Source organism: Rhinopithecus roxellana, chromosome 3 (genome assembly GCF_007565055.1).
Source record: "Rhinopithecus roxellana isolate Shanxi Qingling chromosome 3, ASM756505v1, whole genome shotgun sequence".
Classification (NCBI taxonomy): Eukaryota; Metazoa; Chordata; class Mammalia; order Primates; family Cercopithecidae; genus Rhinopithecus; species Rhinopithecus roxellana.
This window is the reverse complement of record NC_044551.1, coordinates 105319127-105338622: the sequence shown is the minus strand read 5'-3', so window position 1 is coordinate 105338622 and position 19496 is coordinate 105319127. Positions and strand designations below refer to the sequence as shown.

The window sequence follows — 19496 nt, the reverse complement described above, 5'->3', positions numbered from 1 at the left end:
GTGTAAAGAACTGGACAAATCCAGCCGGGTACGGTGGCTCATGTCTGTAATCTCAGTAGTTTGGAGGCCGAGGCGGGCGTATCACCTGAGGTCATGAGTTTGAGACCAGCCTTACCAACATGATGAAACCCTATCTCTACTAAAAATACAAAAATTTTCTGGGCGTGGTGGCAGATGCCTGTAATCTCAGCTACTCAGAAGGCTGAGTTAGGAGAATCACTTGAACCTGGGAGGTGGAGATTGCTATGAGCTGAGATCGCACCATTGCACTCCAGCCTGAGAGACAGAGTGAGATTCGGTCTCAAAAAAAAAAAAAAAAAAAAAAAAAAAAAAAAAAAAAAAAAATACTGGACAAATCCTTATCTGTCTTAAGGTACTCGTGCTGCAATCCTGGGAAGCATGGCCGTGTGAGCAGATCTTGTTAGATGCGATGAGGCAATGAAAGGTTGAGAAAAAATATTTTAAGAGAAAAAATGACCCTCTGCAAGGGCATGCCCTATGAGAATTTATTGTTTAGGAAAGACAAATGCAGTTATTTTACTTTTGAGGAAGATTTATCCAAGTGTTTTTTTGTAACATGCTGTAAGAGAATAACTCTGTGGTGGCTGCATGTAATGACACGGAGTCTTTTAAGCAAATGGCCTCAAAATGTTGACGTGTGTATGAGCTCATTAACTCCTCCAAGCAGATTTGGCACAGCTTGCACAATCAGTTTTTTAAATTATTTTTATTATTACACCAGTGTTTGAAAATCTGTAAATTTCACATAAAAATCATTTTAGCTTCTCTGAAAACCTTTTGAAAAGGGCAATATGAGGCCGCCACACCCTCCCCTCTTTATCATAGCTCCCTGCTTGATGGCGGTGTATTCGTACACCTCCCCCTTTTAATTTGCCAACTCTACAATTTGAAAATGGCTTATCGTTTTTTAAATAATTCCTTATATAGCTCTTATGTGAATGTGAATGATTAGCATTAGCCTTCTGGAAAAATGTGTTATTAGACTAGATAGATATTACAAATTACTCAGAATAATTAGACATTATCCTCTAGTTTTTGATTTCTACATGTGAAAATCATGTGTTCTACAGCCCATATGTCTAATCCTCCACATACTAAATTTGAAATTTTAAAACATGTTGTCAAACTTATAATTTTGAATTACCCAGCATATTTTAAGAGGTGTTTTTTAAATAATGATATTAATTTAAATGCCACAATTGTTTCACCTTTTCTTTTAAATTAGATCTCAGTAAAAGAAAAAGTTTTGTTTTGAAAGAAAAAAGTGTTTCTAGGTTTTACGTTCACAGCGTAACAAACATGCTAATTTATTTTTTAAAGTAATAATTCATAGAGAATTTAGTGAAGTACAATAGAAATATACAGTTTTGAACACTAGGGGGCTTTGATTTTTTTTTTTTAAACGAATGAGAGTATATATATGAAGATAAACAATGGATTTATATGACTACCAAAGATTTTAGGGTGTAATTATAATGTTTTAAATGTTGTAATACACAAAATAAACAATACTTTTATTCTGACCATAAGCAAAATATGTAATATCTTTGATGCACTGTAGGTGATGAAGGCAACGTTTTATATTTGGACATGTGAAAAGTGACAAATAATGCGGATTCACAATGGGATTGGTTTTACAGTTTTCATATGTTCATTGCCTTAACATTTTTAGGAGTTAGAAAAAATATTCTATGTTTTGCCTTTCTCAGTACCACAGATAGAACATGTGTATTTATAGGATCTCCCAACATAGTTTTGTTAAAATTAAACAACATGAATGGCTTTTGCTATAGATACACTAAATTCTCTGTTTTCATAAAGAAAAAAAGTGAATGTTGAAGTCTTTCTGGGATTTGGCAACAGAATGAGAGCTGTAAAATATCAATTTTCAAAATCTCTTGGCAGATTTAAATGACTTATATTTGCTATGTAGACTTTCATTGTTTTCAAATTACATGTAATTTATTTTTATAAAAATTCTCTGGAGCCCCATGACAGTGAAAGGAAATGGTTAGAAAGCCTATTCTACAAGAATTTCAGATTTTAAACCCTCTCTTTCATGTCACATATTCTGGATGATTAAATAAGACAGGAAGATATTGTATTTTAAAATGCAACCCCCTTACTCCATTACGAATGCTGGAACTCCAGCACGGAAAGGAATATCATAATGCTCTATACCTTTAGTGAACCAAGGATAATATCCTCCTGTGCATTCATGCTAAGCACACTCCCCTCATGTTTGAGCCAAACTTGGTATTTTCAAGTTGTGGAGAATATGCCAAAGATGGGATTTAGAGATTTTCAGATGTTTTCACGAACACAAATATAATATGATGTAATCTCACAATTTGTATCATTTTCCGTAATTTCCGTAGGTTTGCTTGTGACAAGAATAATCCTTTTTTATGACTTGCTTTTTGGCACTTTTCCGTTTGAACTGTGAGTGACTGCCTATTACCTTCAGGTAAAACCCCACCCATTAGCATGGTGTTGAAGACCCTTAGGCATTCTCAAACCTGTTTACCTGCATCTTTTTCCCTTTCTGTCTTTACACATTTCCTCCTTTTTCTGGCTTGCCCGTTTATTTACTAAAATCCTAAAATGTGCACATATACACACACCATACCCCTTAACGCTGTACTACATTGGATGGTTTTGTACTCCTAGAACTCTCGTTTTATTTTTCAAATCTTCCTTTTACTGTGCATTTTATTGTGTCTTATGTGCTCCCTACTTTTTTCCACCTCTTCTCTCAAAGATCAGATATCAGAGTTTCTTTTTTACTTTCTTTTAAAAAAATTACAAAGTACAGAGCTAACACTAGAAAAACCCAGTTTTATCATCTCAAACTAGTGAGAGTCCAAATCATGAATATATCCAACCATCTTACCTTTACATGCAGTAGTGTTATCAGTATCAACATTTCTAGTAATATTACTTTGAATTCATGATAAATGCTATTATTTCTACAGTGGAAATATCTGCTTGAGATATCAAGGAGAAGATAGAGTTTTCTGATCTTTTTAACAAGTAATTTAATACTGTGAATAGATACTAAGATAATTTAAGCAAATAAAGTATAATTTACTAAAATGTGCCTTCCTTTGCATTGTATACTAAGCATTTTGCTCAGTATCTGAGATGTAAAAAGTAAAAACGTGTCAAAATGTCATTTTAATGTAAATGTAAATATTTATTTAAAAATATTGATAAGACTAATGCTATATATTTCAAAATTGTTTTAATATAGCACGTGAATACCATCTCTCTATGAAAGTGCCATACATTTTAAATTTATGTATCTCTGTGTGTGTATATATATGTATATGAAAAACAAAGAAGTTATAAATCTCATGAACATAGACTATTTACCACCCAAATTGATTACTTCAAAAGCTTGTAATCATGTAAACAATAAGAATCTAATATAAAAACATTTTGTTGTAAGACTTTTCCTTTGATTATTGTATGTTTATCGTTCATTCATTCAACATATGTTCTTATTCTAGACATAAATGCACAGGATTTCCTGCCCTCTGGGAGGTTACAGTCTTGCCAAGGAGACAAACCTTAAGGGGCTGATTACACAGTGAATCACTGGATCACCATGTGGTACATGGTGTGAAACAAAGGAACAGGAGATCTAGGGCTGCATAACAGGACTTGAAGGCAATCGGGAAGAGTGCCTTGAGGAGATACAGGGGCTAATTCTTGAAGGGCAGGTGAGGTGTGTGTGTGTGTGTTTGTGTGTGTGTGTGTGTGTTGTGGGAGGAAACAGTGAAACGAACTAGTCCTAAGTAGAGAATGCCTTATACAAGAACCCACAGGCAGGAACTTAGCATCTTCTAAGCATTAAGAGAAGTGAAAAGAGTGTGGAGTGAGGATGGGTGACACAGGAGCATCCTGGTGTGGATGGTAGGACCTGGTTCCTCAGAGTATTGTAGCCTTGTTAAGTATTTCCTGTTTATCTTAAGAGCAATTGCAAATTAATTAAGGGCTTTTAATAATTTATATTGTGTGTGTTTGTGTGTGTGTGTCTGTGTGTGTGTATGTGTGTGAAATAGATACATATTTAAAGAAAGTCTTCTCTAACTGCAAGGCAGAGAATGGATTGAACAGAAGAAAGAGTGGATACAGCAGAGTCTTACTCTTACTACCTTACTGTGATGCTTGCGAAATATTTTTTATTGAACTAGTTTAACATCTAGAGGGAAAATTAAAAGAGACAACTTGAGGATTTGTTTAATTCATACTTCACACATACAAAAAGAGATTACAGATATTGAAAGCTATAAGCTTGTGTTAAAGTTTACAGTTCCATTATCTTGAGTTACAGTCTCTTTCTGAACATGATTAACATAATAGAATCATTCTGAAGTGTATACACACAAAATGCAAGTAGTTGCAGCTTTTACATCTATTAGGTTACTAAAGCAATTGTGATGAAGGATGTTTCCTTTGCCATGCTGTACAGGAAGGCTCAGTAGAGCCATGCTGTCTGTTAAAATCACAAGGTAGCTGATGAAAACAGGAATTAAAGTTAGCAATGATATTTCAGCCATTATAATCTGTGAATAATGGTTGTTACAAATGAAAGAAAAGCAAAAACCTCATTTATAAAACTTATAGACAAGTAAACGTGAGAATTACATGTAGGGACTATAACATGTAATACATTTAACTATATGGAACTATGTGATGCTTTAATGCCACTTTCTCCCTTAGTACTTGTTTTATGTTTCTTTTTCCTAAATAGGATTTCGGCATGTGACAATTAGAAGTTAGAACTGGTGCATGATGATTTAGGTCATTTCTACTTATTTCAAGTGCAGTTCACAAATGCGTACGGTTGTGTGACAAAATGAATTAAATGAAACCAGGTACTTTGGCATTATATTACGGGTCTTTAAAAAGCACGTAAACATCTTGTTTTACAAATTATAGTGTTAAAATTTTTACATCATTTAGTGTTTCAATTAACATAAACCCCTGAATCGTGTGTAATTTTTCAAGGCTACAAGGGTCTGTTAACATTTTTACACAAATCTTATCTAGAGTGGAATTTTATATTTAGATATGGGCTGTTTATATACTACCTATGCTATGGCTATAAAATAATTAGACTTAAAACATGAATTTACCAGGCCAGGCACAATGGCTCATGCCGGTAAGCCCCCAGCACTTTGGAAGGCTGAGGTGGGTGGATTGCTTGAGCTCAGGTGTTTGAGACCAGCCTGTGCAACATAGCAAAACCCCATATCTAAAACAAAACAAAACAAAACACCAAACAAACAAACAAAAAAAAAATTAGCCAGGCATGGTGGCACATGCCTGTAATCCCAACTACTCAGGAGGTTGAGGCAGGAGAATCGCTTGAACCTGGGAGGCAGTGGCTCCAATAAGACGAGATTGCACCACTGCACTCCAGCTTGGGCGACAGAGTGAGACCATTTCTCAAAGAAAAGAAAAAAAAAAAACCTACTAAAACATGTGCATTCATCTACAGTCTATGTACAAATACTTCCTACATTTTTTAATCAATCCTGTAAATACACATCTTTTAGGAATTGAGCTTTAAAGTTTCAACTAGTATCTAAAGTCTTACATGGCAACACTACAGGGCCTCCTGCAACCTCTTAACTGTTTTTTTTTTTTTTTTTTTTTTTTTTGGACATGTGTGGTATTGATATACCATCTACCTACTTTATTTTTACCAATATAGAAAAAATTGCCCTTCATACTTGCATGCCACTGTATATGCTGCTGCCTCTGGCAAAAAAAAAAAAAAAAAAAAAAAAAATGGCTGGGTTAAATGTAATGTTTCTTGGATCCTATGCATCTCATCTTTCTTGGATTCCATTTTTATTGTGCCAGAATATCTTCTTAATTAACTTTTAAAGAATGGATGTGAAGGAAGTAAGTGTCTTTGTCCTTAATATCTAAAAATATTTTAATTTACTTTTACAAAATTATTAATTTAGCCAGGAATTAAAACTGGGGTTGAAATAATTTCTCCTGGAACTTTTGAAGTTACTGGTAAAATGTCTTTGACTGTCTGTTCCTCCTGAATAAACTGTATTGATCATGTGAGTTGTATTTTTTCTGAGTGTCTTGAAATTGACTTTTCTTTATTTTTCAATCATTCTTATCAGCATTCAATTGGTCCTTTACATTTGAAGCTCCATTTCTATTGTCAGCCATGAAATCTTTATTCTTCCATTATTTATTTTATTATTACCATCTCACATTTTCTCTTTTTCTGTTTCTGGAACTTCTTAATCAGTTATTGAAGCTCCAATATTGATCTTTATGCTCTATGTCTTTTAACTTTTTTCTTGTAGTTTTAAAATATATATTTGCTTTATATTTGATAATATTTCTAAGTTTTTTTATCTTTCAGCCTATTAATATTTTTTAAATTTAGCATTTGTTTTATATTCAAATTTTTTATTTTATGATTGCTTATTTTTACATATGTTATTATTTTATAACTGCAGTACATTTTCAAGCATCTCTAAACAGATTAATTAGATTTACTACAAAGTTCTATTTAGTTCACTAATAATGGCAGCTTCATCTTCAACATTGATCAATTCATTCATTTTGATCCTTCTGTTTTGTGTTGTTGCTTATCTCAAAAATCTCATGAAACTTAGTCATATGTCTTATAATATAGATGTTTTAGAATCTTCCCATACATGGAGCAAGAGCAAATGGCTGGATGTTGTGACTCCATCTTTATGACTTTCCCAATGGAAAAAATTAAGAGCTTTATTCCGAACTGCTGTTAACCATACTCAGAGCATTCTTATCCAGAGACATTGTTTCATATTTTTATAGCAAGGATTTCAGTTTTTTTCTTAAGGTTATTAGCTGTTACTATGTTGTTACAATTGTGTTGAATGTGAAAGAATATGGGGCCATTAGACACAATGTGTTCTTGTGAAATACAGTGATTCAACAATGCCCCACTCTAACTTTTGTATTACTTATCTCTTCCAATTTTTCTATATTCCACTTTAAAATTTGAAATTCTTCTGGGATGTCATCAGTGCTTTTTCCACCTTTTTTATTAATTCACCTACATATTTATAAAAATCTCTGGTTAGATTTCACTTTTTTCTCAAAGTTTTCTGAGCGTATTACTATACTTACTTCTTTACTCTCATTTAAAGATGATCTGAGGAGGAAGACATGAAGTACATATGGTCAGTCTCATTTAAACTAGAAACTTATTTTTTTATCCTCAGTATCTTACATATTACCAGATGAATAGTGCTTGCACAATAAATATTAATTGAATCCAATTGAACACAGAAAAATAAGACAAATCGCATTATAGTTTTACTTGCTTTTGACAAAAAGTATTAGGCAGTAAATACTTAATTTATCAGGCTCAACTATGAATAATGATTGTTGTCTATTTTAAAATCTGGTTTATTTCCAGAGAACAGGATGTAAGTTGCCTCTTATATACATATTACGAAAGGAAACAACACACCTCCCAAAAATGCACCTGACTCTGTTTCCAGAAAAACTTGCACAAAAAAAAAACTTGCAAAAAAAGTTATATACTTAGTAAACATTTTTAAGTATATATCCTCCGTATTTACCTTCTGACAGTATGATTAGACATGTACCTTTGTGTGGGTGTGTATATTTATTGTCACTGTGTGTTTGTTTTAGTATCTCTTTCAGAGAAAGCTTGTTGCTTTGGAATATCCTTTCTTCTTTATTTTGTAGAAGAACCATATCCCAGATAAATGTCTACATTCCCCAGTATCCATGTATCAAGATGACTTTATTTTGACTGGTGAGATGTCAGCAAATAAAATGTATTGCTTCTAAAACATCTCCTTAAAAAAGAGTAGTTATGACTTCCCCACCCTTTTTCATTCTACCTCTTGAAATGTATATATGAAGGCAGGGCCCCAGTCCTCAATTTGGACATGATAATGGAGCCCACCCCCTTGGTATAGCAGAGCAGAAAGTTACACAGACCTTGGGTCTCTGACAACATCAAGACCGTCTAACTTACTCTGGATTTTTCAAATATATCAAGGAAAAAAAGAAAGAGTTAAATAATACAATTATGGTGCTTGAGATGTTTCAGACTGCAAAGAGAGACATGCTTAGTTGCTTTAGGGGATAAGAACTTAGGAACAATGTGGAACTATGTCAGGAGCTGATTGGCCTCATCTGTAAGAAACAATAATATTGTTAATGAAATGTGATTCCTCTAGAAATCCAAAGACAGGCCTAGGAACCCAATGCAGTTCTAGTCTTCCCTTTGGAAACAAGCATTTAGTGAAGATCTGAGCAACTTTTTCATACTGGACGTTGAACATTTTCAGAAGTCAAAAGAGGCCCAAGTCACTCCTAATTTTAAAGTTTTTATAGATTATTCTACGTAAATAAATACAAAGAGAAGTTAACCAAATTGTGAGATAATGTAAACGTTTCCATTTATGACATTGTTTCTAACGCAAGTAGAATTCAATATAATTTTACCTTTCAGAAGATAACTACAGGGTTTATTCACACATATTAATTCATATACAGTCTATCAGAAATACTGTGATCTAGCAGCAGAATACAGAGTTGTAGGCTGTATAATGAAGTGCTTATTTTCATCCTGTCAGTAGATCATTAGGACAGGTGGGTAGAGATTTTTCACATTTTATGTGAAGTGTGTGTGCGGTGACTATGAACTCAGGGCAAAGTGGCCTTCCTGTGCTGTGTCCTTGCTGGAATATCCTCACTGTTGACTCCACCACTTCCTGCCTCGCCTCTGTTAGGCTTATATCAGGGCTCTTCCAGAGAAGGATATGCCAGTTGCTATCCTATGTATTGTGCCTGTGTTGGACACAGTTCTTTTACCCACCAGCATTTGGACTCAGCTACTGAGAAAGATCAAATCGTTATGGGAAGGTAGTGTTTTTACCTGTCTCCTTCTCTTGTTGGAAATTCCTATAGCTCCCATTAATTTCTCTCTTCAGTTCTTTGCTGATAATGCCACCATATTTAAAATGTCATTGTTTTTATAAGTCAATCTTAAAGATTTTACAGGAATCTATAAATGTTCGTGGAAAGGTTTCAGTCAGGGTTAAGTTTCTTATTTCTCTCCATTAAGTTTGTCATTGAAAATTCTTGTGGTTGAGAATTGTTGACAAGGAGGAGCTAAAGATTCACTCAAATTGAAAGAGGTTTACATTTTGTTTTGTTCTTAAGGCAATTGAATTATATATATATATTTTTATTAAACAATATAAGTAAGATTTAGGTTCTAAATACACTTAGTGCTATATGGAAATTTATTTGAAGAAAAATATATACTTAAACTCTTTTAGTTGTTTTGGAGTTGGACTCAACTGCTTTTTGTGTCAAGCTTTGGAGCAAAGCTTTATGAGTTAGGCAAAATAGGAAGAGAGCTCACCAAGTCTCACCAATTCTGTATTTTTCTCTGTCTAATCCATTTTATATGTCTTTCTGGGCCATCTGGAATTGGAGGGATTAAAGATGGTGAAAATCAGACCCAACCATGGAAAGCTGAGGTAGCATGGAAATATTGGCAATAAATGACTTTTTTCATAGTGTCTATATTTGTTCAATTCCCTCACTAGAGAAATTCTTAGTGAATTCTTACTATGTGCAGTCACTGTGCTCTCTGCCAGGGATAAAAGATGGAAACACATGCTTATATGTTCTGGGGGAATACACATAAATAGACAGTCCTAATACATTAAGGCAATTGTAGTATTAAAAGGACAAAACACAGTGGGAGCATAGGAAAAGGAGCTACTAATAGTTTTCTTATCTTGCTACTTTGCTGAATTTGTTTACCAATTCTAATAGTGTTTTGGTGGAGTCTCTACTCTTTTCTAAATATAAGATCATATCATCCACAAAGAAAGTTAATTTAACTTCTTATTTTCCAATTTGGATTCCCTTTATTTCTTTCTCTTATCTAATTGCTCTAGCTAGGACATCTGAATTCCACTCTAATGATACCTCTATGGTGCCATTACCCTTATTCATTGTAGTTTAAGATTTGTAGAAGTAATATAAACTGAATTTGGATTTCCACAAATAACTTAAATTATATAATTATTTAATTTCTTCTAAATCTGCTTTTCTGTTTCAAAATTAATTAGATGTATTTCTCCATATGTGAAAATACTGAGCTCATGTGATTCCTAACTCATATTTATCACTATTCTTAATTATTCCAGTCTACTGTAGCTTCCTTTTTATACATGGTTTTAAAAACCTCCTGGAATTTTCAAACACAACTTCTGCCATTATTCTTGTTTTAAAACTCTCTTTGTTTCACTGTGATTAACCGAGTCCCTCACAGACCCGACTAGCCACAATTATTTGGACAAATGACTCAATTTCAAGATTGAGATACATTTTTTCTGGATACCTGATGTTTACATGTGGATGTTCCCAGATTTGTGATTGATGCCATGCTATCTTCTCACCTCCAATTGTCTGCAAAAAATCTATCCCTTCAGTCCTACTTTCTTTCATTTTGTTTTTTCTTTAATTTCTATCATGCCTGTGGTTACTATTCCTTTAGGTGCAATTTCATACTTTGAAATACCTTAAGCAAAACAGAGGTGTGCAATTATAAGGATATAGTGGATTCCTTTGCTAGGTGGTTTATTTACTTCTCACTTGGCTGTAATAAAATCTAATTGGTTAAGTCAATAAAATGCAGCACCCTTTAGTATGTTTTCCACATAGCATCTGTAAGGTTTACTTATTCTATTTCTTTCTAAATCATTTAGCTAATGTTAAATATTTACTATTCAACCTTAAGAGAAAGAGGAAGAAACCCTGCCCTTTGCCACAACATGGATGGACTTGGAAGACATTACGCTAAATGAAATAAGCCAGCTACAGAAAGAAAAATATTGCATGATCTTACTTATATGTGGAATCTAAAACAACAACAACAAAATCAGTGGTTACCATGGTCTGAGTTGGGGGTCAGGGAATGGGGAAATGTAAGTCAAAGGATACGAAATAGCAAATATGTAGGATGAATACGTTGAAAGATTTAATGTACAATATGAGGGCTATAGTTAACAATATTGTATTGTATTTAGGATTTTTACTAAATGAGTAGATTATAGCTCTCTTGTTGGGGAGAAATGGGTAACTGTGTGAGATGATGGAGATGCTCATTCATTCCACTGTAGAAACCACTTCACTGTATATGCATTTTATAACCTATGTGTACCTTAAATATCCACAATAAAATTTATTTAACACATGTTAACATTTTCTCAGAATGACTTTATATCCTTTTAAAAGCAATAAAATATTGGTATTATGTAGCTGATGATTTCCCTCATTTGTTCCTGTTTCTCCTTCTCTGAATTTGATGTGTATTATCTATTTCTTTTTTTTTTTTTTTTTTTTTTTTTTTTTTTTTTTTTTTTTTGAGGCGGAGTCTCGCTCTGTCGCCCGGACTGGAGTGCAGTGGCCAGATCTCAGCTCACTGCAAGCTCCGCCTCCAGAGTTTACGCCATTCTCCTGCCTCAGCCTCCCGAGTAGCTGGGACTACAGGCGCCCGCCACTTCGCCCGGCTAGTTTTTGTATTTTTTAGTAGAGACGGGGTTTCACCGTGTTAGCCAGGATGGTCTCGATCTCCTGACCTCGTGATCCGCCCGTCTCGGCCTCCCAAAGTGCTGGGATTACAGGCTTGAGCCACCGCGCCGGCCTATCTATTTCTATGTATTAACTAAACTACCTGTGCTTCTATGCCTAAACAAGATATATCTACTGAATATATTTTTTTATTATTTGTTGAAATATTCAACATTAGGTTTTCGAGATTTATCTCCGCTGATACATATAGCACTAGTTAATTCTTTTTAACTGCTGTATATTTGCTAACACAATCACTTTTCAATAGATATTTAGGTTGTTTCAGATTTCTTGCTATAACAAAAATGAAAAACCTACAGGGAATATCCTTGTGTATTTTCAACCCCGTGAGCATCTATCGGACTTTCCCTGGCATAGTTGAGGCTGTGTTCCTAGTAGAATTGCCACAAAGTATGTACCTTATTCAATTTATAAGATATTCTTTAAAAGTTGTCTGAACTGACTGAATTTACATTTGCACTGACAATGTATAAGTTCCAATTATACACATCATCACCAACAACTGATCATCACCAACAACTGATCATCACCAACAACTGATCATCACCAACAACAGATTATCAGGTTGTTTCATTGTTACCAAATCATTGAGTTAGAAATGTTATGTTGTTTTTTCAAGTTTGCATGACCTCAATTACTAGTAAGACTGAGTGTGCGGTTATTGGTGTTTGGAAATTTGTATTCACTTGATGTGAATTGCTACTTCATAATCTTTTTTCCACTCATATATGTGTGTACACATGAACATGAACTCTAAATTATGTTTTATTTATTCACCTGAGTTGGTATCGATACTATACTGTTGCTTTGCTTAAGAAAGATTTGGACTAAGTTTTGTGCTTGGAATTAATATGGCTGCATCAGGTTGCATTTGGATATTTGCCTGATGTATCTTATTTCTATAACTTTATATTGTCTTTCTGTGTCTCTTTTTGACAGCAATCACTACTTTTATCCATTATTTTAATCTATTTACACTCTTGTGATTACAAATGTATTGGCATCACTTATTCTATTATAGAGCAACTTTCATTTACAGTGCTTTTTGTTGTGATAAAATTTAAGATTTCTTATTCTCTGCCTTTTTAGATTTATTGAATTTCCTTTATTCACTTTTAATTTCTTATTTATTTTGGAAGTGATAATTTTATATCTGTTATTTCAATAGTTTCTCTAAAATTTGCACCTGCACTTTTGACTTATTAAAGTTAATCAGTATCAGATAGATAATAATTTTCCTCACACACACAACAAAGACAATGACCTTAAATAGTTTAATTCTGATTGTCCTACAATCAGACATGTTCTTTTTCCTAGTATTTTAGCTTCCCATTTTTCTTACCCCATCCCAAATTAGTCACTAATATATTATGTTCTGTAATCAATGCATAACTTGACTTACTTGTTTACCAGTACCTTTGTTTATCTATGCTTCTTGCATTCCAGTTCTTCCTTCTGATTATTTACCTTTCACTGAATTTTCATTTATCAATACTTTCAATACTGAGCTAGAAGAGCAATACTCTCTCAGTCTTTGTTGTCTAAAAATGTCTATTTCTCTCACTTCTGTATCAGTTAAACTATATTAACATTCCCAATTACTTTTTCAGTATGAAACTATTTCTAAATTATCTTGGGACCACTGTTACTTGTGTGAAAATCTGTCAGCCTAATTTTTGTTATTCTATAAATATTTGGTGTTCCCGTTTTTGTTGTTGTAAAACTTTTATCATTGTTTTTCAGTGTTCTCTAGTTTCACTATGGTATATCTGGGTGAGAGTTTGTTAATATTTTCTTGTTTGAAACTCTGTACACTTTAACTAGAGGACACTTCAGTTCTGAAAGTACTAATTCATTGTCTGTTTGAATACTCCTCTCACTTCTGCAACTCTTTAAAAGAAAAATATGTGGTACTTTATCACATCATCTCAAAGGCTCTCACAGGATAGCTGCTACCTAACTCTCCAACCTCATCTCTCACAGTACCCTTGAGCCAAAACAGTCTTTAAATCAGTCACACTCAGGTGATCTCTTCTGTCAGAGGGCCTTTATGAGGCTCCTTCCTGAGCAGACTGCTTGAACCACTCTTCTGCCAGTAAGCTCCAACTCATCCTTACAGAATGCTTCACTGACCTTTCTGATGGGGTCTTCCTCTTCCCTTATAACATCTTATATTCTTCAGAGTACCTGAGCTAGTTGCACTTTTACAGTTACTTGTTTGAGGATCTAGTCAAAGTCAGGCCTTTCCACTGGATTCCCTGCTTCATGAAAGCAGTGTTTTGTTTTTTATTCTCTTGGAATTTTATAGACACTCGGGACATAACAACATAGAGACTGAAACCAGGTAGGAAGCGTGGTAGGAAACCAGGTAGGAACTGAGGTGGCATTTATTCATCCTGAAAATCAACTTCACTTCTCTCATAAAAGACATGTTTTCTCTCCTTTGCTGCAGAATTTACTACAATAAAATGTGTGGGGTAGATAACCTCCAGGTGAAATAGGACAGGGACCTATGAGCCAAGACTGTCTGTCTACCTCTCACATTGTTTAGACAGCCTTTCACTTTAGTTTCTAGACAGAGCTGGTGAATATGCAACCAACTCGGTGGTCATTCATGGATACATTCTTTTCTTCCCATTTTCTTCTAGAATAACTGAGCAAGTTTTGAAGTAACAACCACTTCCAAAAATCAAATCGGAAGGAAAATGCCTTTTGCTCACACTTAAACTGAAGAAATAGCCCTCGGAGCATTTACTTAACAAATCCTTGCTGAGCCCCTAATTAATGCCGGTTGTTATGTTAAGCCTTTAGAATGCAATAGGAAAAATTGTAAGGATGTGTCAGAGTTAACTAGACTAAGAGAAGAAGGAAGAGCATCTCAAGAAGAAATAATGTTTTGTGCAAACATTCTGTGGCAGGAAGCAGACAGGCAATTTTGAGGGCCTAAAGAAGACCAGAGAGACTTGGAGCAGAAATACAGAGTTGAGGATTGAAAGTTATTTAGGAGCATGAGACGGTGACTGGAACCGATTCATACTAGCTAAAAAGCCAATCATATTTTTTAAAATTTTGTGAGCTGGTTGGTTGTTAAACATAACAGTTATTAAAAGTGAAACTGGGCCGAAGCGAGTGGATCATGAGATATGCGTTCGAGACCAGCCTGGCCAACATACTGAAACCCTGTCTCTTTTTGTATTTTGTAAAAATACAAAAAAATTAGCTGCGTGTGGTGGCGGACATCTGTAATCCCAGCTACTTGGGAGGCTGAGGTGGGAGAATTACTTGAACCCGAGAGATGGAGGTTGCAGTGAACTGAGATCGCATCACTGCACTCCAGCCTGGGCGACAGTGTGATACTGTCTCAAAAAAAAAAAAAAAAAAAAAAAAAAAAAAGTGAAACTGTATAAACTAATTAAACTAATTACCTTAAAAACAAAAGTTTTCTAATTGTTCCCTGTTATTTTAAATTATTTTACTGCAGTTCACTATTATTTGTGCTCCTGAGTTTATATATAGTATACTTTTTAATTGTGTGCTACTGTACATTTATTCCCAACCTCAGATTCAGTAATGTCGCATTACTAACCTGAAATCAACCACAGTGGGATTTTCCACAAAACCTTTCGAATGAAGACTTCCTTACACTGCCAAGAGCCAGTTGATAAACAGCAGTATTCCACTGAGTGAGACCGTGCAGAATCCTGAAGTCTGTCTTAAGAATTAATCTTTATCACAGGAGAAATGAGCAGACATATAAAGGATTTAAATGGGGAGTTAACAAAAGCACATTTCTGCCTCAAAAAAAAAAAAAAAAGAAAAGAAAAAGTCATTGAGACTACTGAAATGAAAAAGGAAGTAAAGTGGCTTTAGATAGTCCATATGGCAAATCATAGAGGCTCAGAATAGGATGACAGAAGTGAAAATGGAGGAAAGTGAATGGATTTAAGATTCATTATTTAGGAGCTAAAATAGAAGGACTTGTTCTCCTGACCAGAAGGCGAGTGAAACGATGGTATCCAATATAGTTTCCGGATTTCTGATTATTCAGATGTGAGGTTTGTACTGTCATTTGCTAAACTAGAAAATACTAGAAAAAATTTGTGGAATTTATTATATCTGTTGAATGTTTTGAAACTGCTGAGTTTGCAGGCCTTTGAGATATCCAAAGACTGAACCCTGGTGGCATTTACCTGCCTGCTGGAATCAATCACTTAAGAGTCTCGTTGGGAAGAGGTAAAGTCTATATCCTGTCCAACATCTAGATGCTTTTGGTGTTTTCATTTGGAGCCCAATCCTGCCACCATGTGACAAAGAGCCAACTTCACAGTTGATTAAACTTAGACCTAAGTAAAAGAGGAGGGAACAATCTCCATATGGAATAAATGGATGGAAATGTGTGAAATGAAGGAACTGTCTCCTTACATAAACTATTTTTAAAACAGCCCATTAACTTTTCCATTCTCATATATGTATAACAGTGCATATATGGTGGCTATGAGAATAGCCTCCAAGACCTCTGAATGCAGAGTGTAAATGACTGAGGACCCTGATGCTGTACTCTGAAAGCTAGCATTTGAGCAGTGACCACACTGCTGCTCCCAGCCAATGACTGAACAGGGCAGAGACACTAAGGTAGCCCTGTTATGGGAGATGTCAGACTCCCCAGTATCCTTGCCAAACTCTCCTTAGAACTGCATTGTCTAAGATACTTCCATTCAATGTTCCTGTCTTCACAACCTCTCTCCTTAACATGGGTGATGACCTGCCTTATGCTCTGATGCCTCTGCCAGCCTTATCTGAGTCCCTGGTTCCTCTGCCTGGTGCCTGTAGTAGCCCTTGACTGATGTGACTTCCTGTCATTCCCCCAGTGATAGTAAACGTCTGCTTTTTATTAGTTTAGCGTCCTGGGCCCAAATAATTTCCTTTCCCTTTCTGGAAGGTGAGACAGCTTTTGCTTCTATCCTCTCTCGGAAGCAAAAGATCGTTGCCTGCATCTTACAGGTTGGAGGGTTTCTTGCTAACGCACCAGTAAAGGTTCTGCTTCATAAAGGAGAACAGTCTGAGAAGTGGATGGGGTTTTGTGCCTGTGTGCCCAGCTCTCTTCCATCTCTTTTCTCCTCTCAGCCTGAGAGGTCTGTAAAAGGAGGCCATGAGTGAGTACAGATGACACTGTGTCTGAGACTTCCCAGGAGTCTAAATTGTCATAATAGCACATATTCAACCTTTAATTAGTCATCAAAGTTTTAGTTGTTTTCTTTACCCACTCTGATGGTTGCTGCTTTTTTTCCTGTGATTTTCTAAAGGTTGAACAGTTGATGTCTTCTGTATATCCTCAGAGGGCTTGAAACTCTTGACAGTTCAGTGCATTTGGTTGCCTTGTGAGGTCAGATCTCTGTTGGTCTCAAGAAAAGTTATGATTTTGCTGATGATCTTTTTTTTCTTATTTCAAGATTGGAAGCAATGTTCTCCTACAGCTTTCTACGTGTTAAGCAGAAGGGAAGCACTCTCTGATTATTTTAAAACATCAGTTATATTTCTGCATCAGGTTTCATATTCTATGGGTGGGTATATCAGAGTCAGAAATAGAATGCATATGTGAATCATATGTTATGTTCTAGGCATGTGAAATTATGTTATCAAACAGTTGGTCCTCTGTGTGGTGGTCACTAGTCTGTAAATGTATTGACTGAAAACATCAAACAGCGATGGAATGCTCAGTTCAATATCAGTTAAAGCTTCCATAGCAGATTTCCCCTAGACAAAAAGACGTTGTTTCTGGTATACTTTGTTTGGGTCATTCTTCAAAACCATTACCTTGTCCTTTCCACTAGGTGGTTGACCAGATTGACACCCTGACCTCTGACCTACAGCTGGAGGATGAGATGACTGACAGCTCCAAAACGGACACGCTGAATAGTAGCTCAAGTGGCACAACAGCCTCCAGCCTAGAGAAGATCAAAGTGCAGGCTAATGCACCTCTTATTAAACCCCCAGCACACCCATCTGCTATCCTCACGGTCCTGAGAAAGCCAAACCCTCCACCACCTCCTCCACGGTTGACACCTGTGAAGTGTGAAGACCCCAAAAGGGTGGTTCCAACTGCCAATCCCGTAAAGACCAATGGCACCCTTCTACGAAATGGAGGCTTACCAGGTGGACCTAACAAAATTCCAAATGGAGATATCTGCTGCATACCCAACAGTAACTTGGACAAGGCTCCAGTCCAGCCTCTGATGCATAGACCTGAAAAAGACAGATGTCCCCAGGCAGGGCCTCGAGAACGAGTTCGGTTTAATGAAAAAGTACAGTACCATGGCTATTGTCCTGACTGTGATACCCGGTATAACATAAAAAACAGGGAGGTCCACTTACACAGCGAACCTGTCCACCCACCAGGAAAGATTCCTCACCAAGGCCCTCCCCTCCCTCCTCCACCCCATCTCACTCCTTTCCCACTAGAAAATGGGGGAATGGGAATAAGCCACAGTAACAGCTTCCCCCCTGTCAGACCTGCAACTGTGCCTCCTCCCACTGCACCAAAACCACAGAAGACGATCTTGAGGAAATCAACCACTACAACCGTGTGATGTATGCCATTAAAAAAAAAAATGTTTTTTTTTAATTTTCTATATTATAAACATAAAATAATAAGTAACGAGCACTTTCTACTCAAGCAATAAAAAGCCCAAATATATTAATCCTGCATTCAGCAAAGTGGCATAAAAATCACCTGGTAAGTATGCAGCACATTGCTTATATCCTGGGTATGCATTATTTTAAATGTTGTATCATTAAAAACCTCAGAATGATGAAAAATACGAATGCATTGTTTTTGCAATTGACCTATGACAAACTGTGAACCTGCAGATTTCACCTATTTTGATTTACTATAAGAGCTGGGATTTGATTCATTTTATTTATGCCTAAGTCATCTATGCATTAACATGTCATATTCTTAACTTTGATCTAATGCTTTTTACTAGGAAATTTTAATACTGAAGGACTATTTTATTATTTTTTTCTAAAGATGTTTGTCATTAGTTTTTCATTATTAAATGCTGAGGCCAATACCAAGAAGTTTATTTTCTATATTATACAATTATGAATTACATGCTCAGCTATATATGTAATAAAATACTTTGGTCTGTGGAAATACTGTTAAATCAATAAACAATAGTAAATAATGACAAAACCAAATGTTCCTCAGAATTAAACTAAAGTAGTGGTTCATTTAATCTCATTTAACATTCCTCAAAATGGGCAGCAAATCTGACAGAGTTTGGAGAAGTTACAGTGAGTGTATATCAGAATTTTTGAAATGAAATATCATATTCCACATCATAAATAGAAATTTACACACTACATATTTTATATTTCCATTTGGTACTTCAAGAGCCTTCTGTTGAACTCTCCCTGTGTTGCCAAGCCCTCTTCATACTCAGCATTCTTCCAGGATGTACCCTAAACTATTACATTGAGGCTGTAGGGTGTTTTGCCTCCTGCGTTAGCAAACTCTTTGCCTCCCCAAGTGAACCCACATTTATAGGAGAATTATAGGGGGAAATCTGAATGCTTCTGGTATCAGGATGTGTTCAGCATTGGGCATAAGTTTTTCCCCCTCAGAGTTGAAAGATACCATGGGCTGTTGCTGTCCTCTAAAAGAAAGAGAAGGAATCTTTCCTTCTAACATCAAATAAAAGTCCTCCTCTTCAGTCTTATCTACCAGCTTAAGAAACTTTACCCACACATGGGCCAAATTTAACTTCCAATTGCATTCATTTCAATTGATGAGA

General features: G+C 35.4%; 1 protein-coding gene across 5 annotated transcripts in view; it reads left to right on the top strand.

Moving 5' to 3' along the window:
* PRR16 (proline rich 16) overlaps positions 1-18900 on the top strand; it is a 213726-nt gene extending 194826 nt beyond the window's left edge. For 4 of the 5 annotated variants that reach the window (XM_030926769.1, XM_030926770.1, XM_030926768.1 and 1 more), the window contains one exon: positions 17535-18895. In XM_030926769.1, coding sequence (XP_030782629.1) covers positions 17535-18290 — 756 coding nt within the window. In that variant the 3' untranslated portion in view covers positions 18291-18895. Of the gene's footprint in view, positions 1-17534 lie in introns of all 5 variants that reach the window. The other variant, XM_010352882.2, reaches the window with a different exon arrangement.
* Positions 18901-19496: the final 596 nt, after the last annotated feature.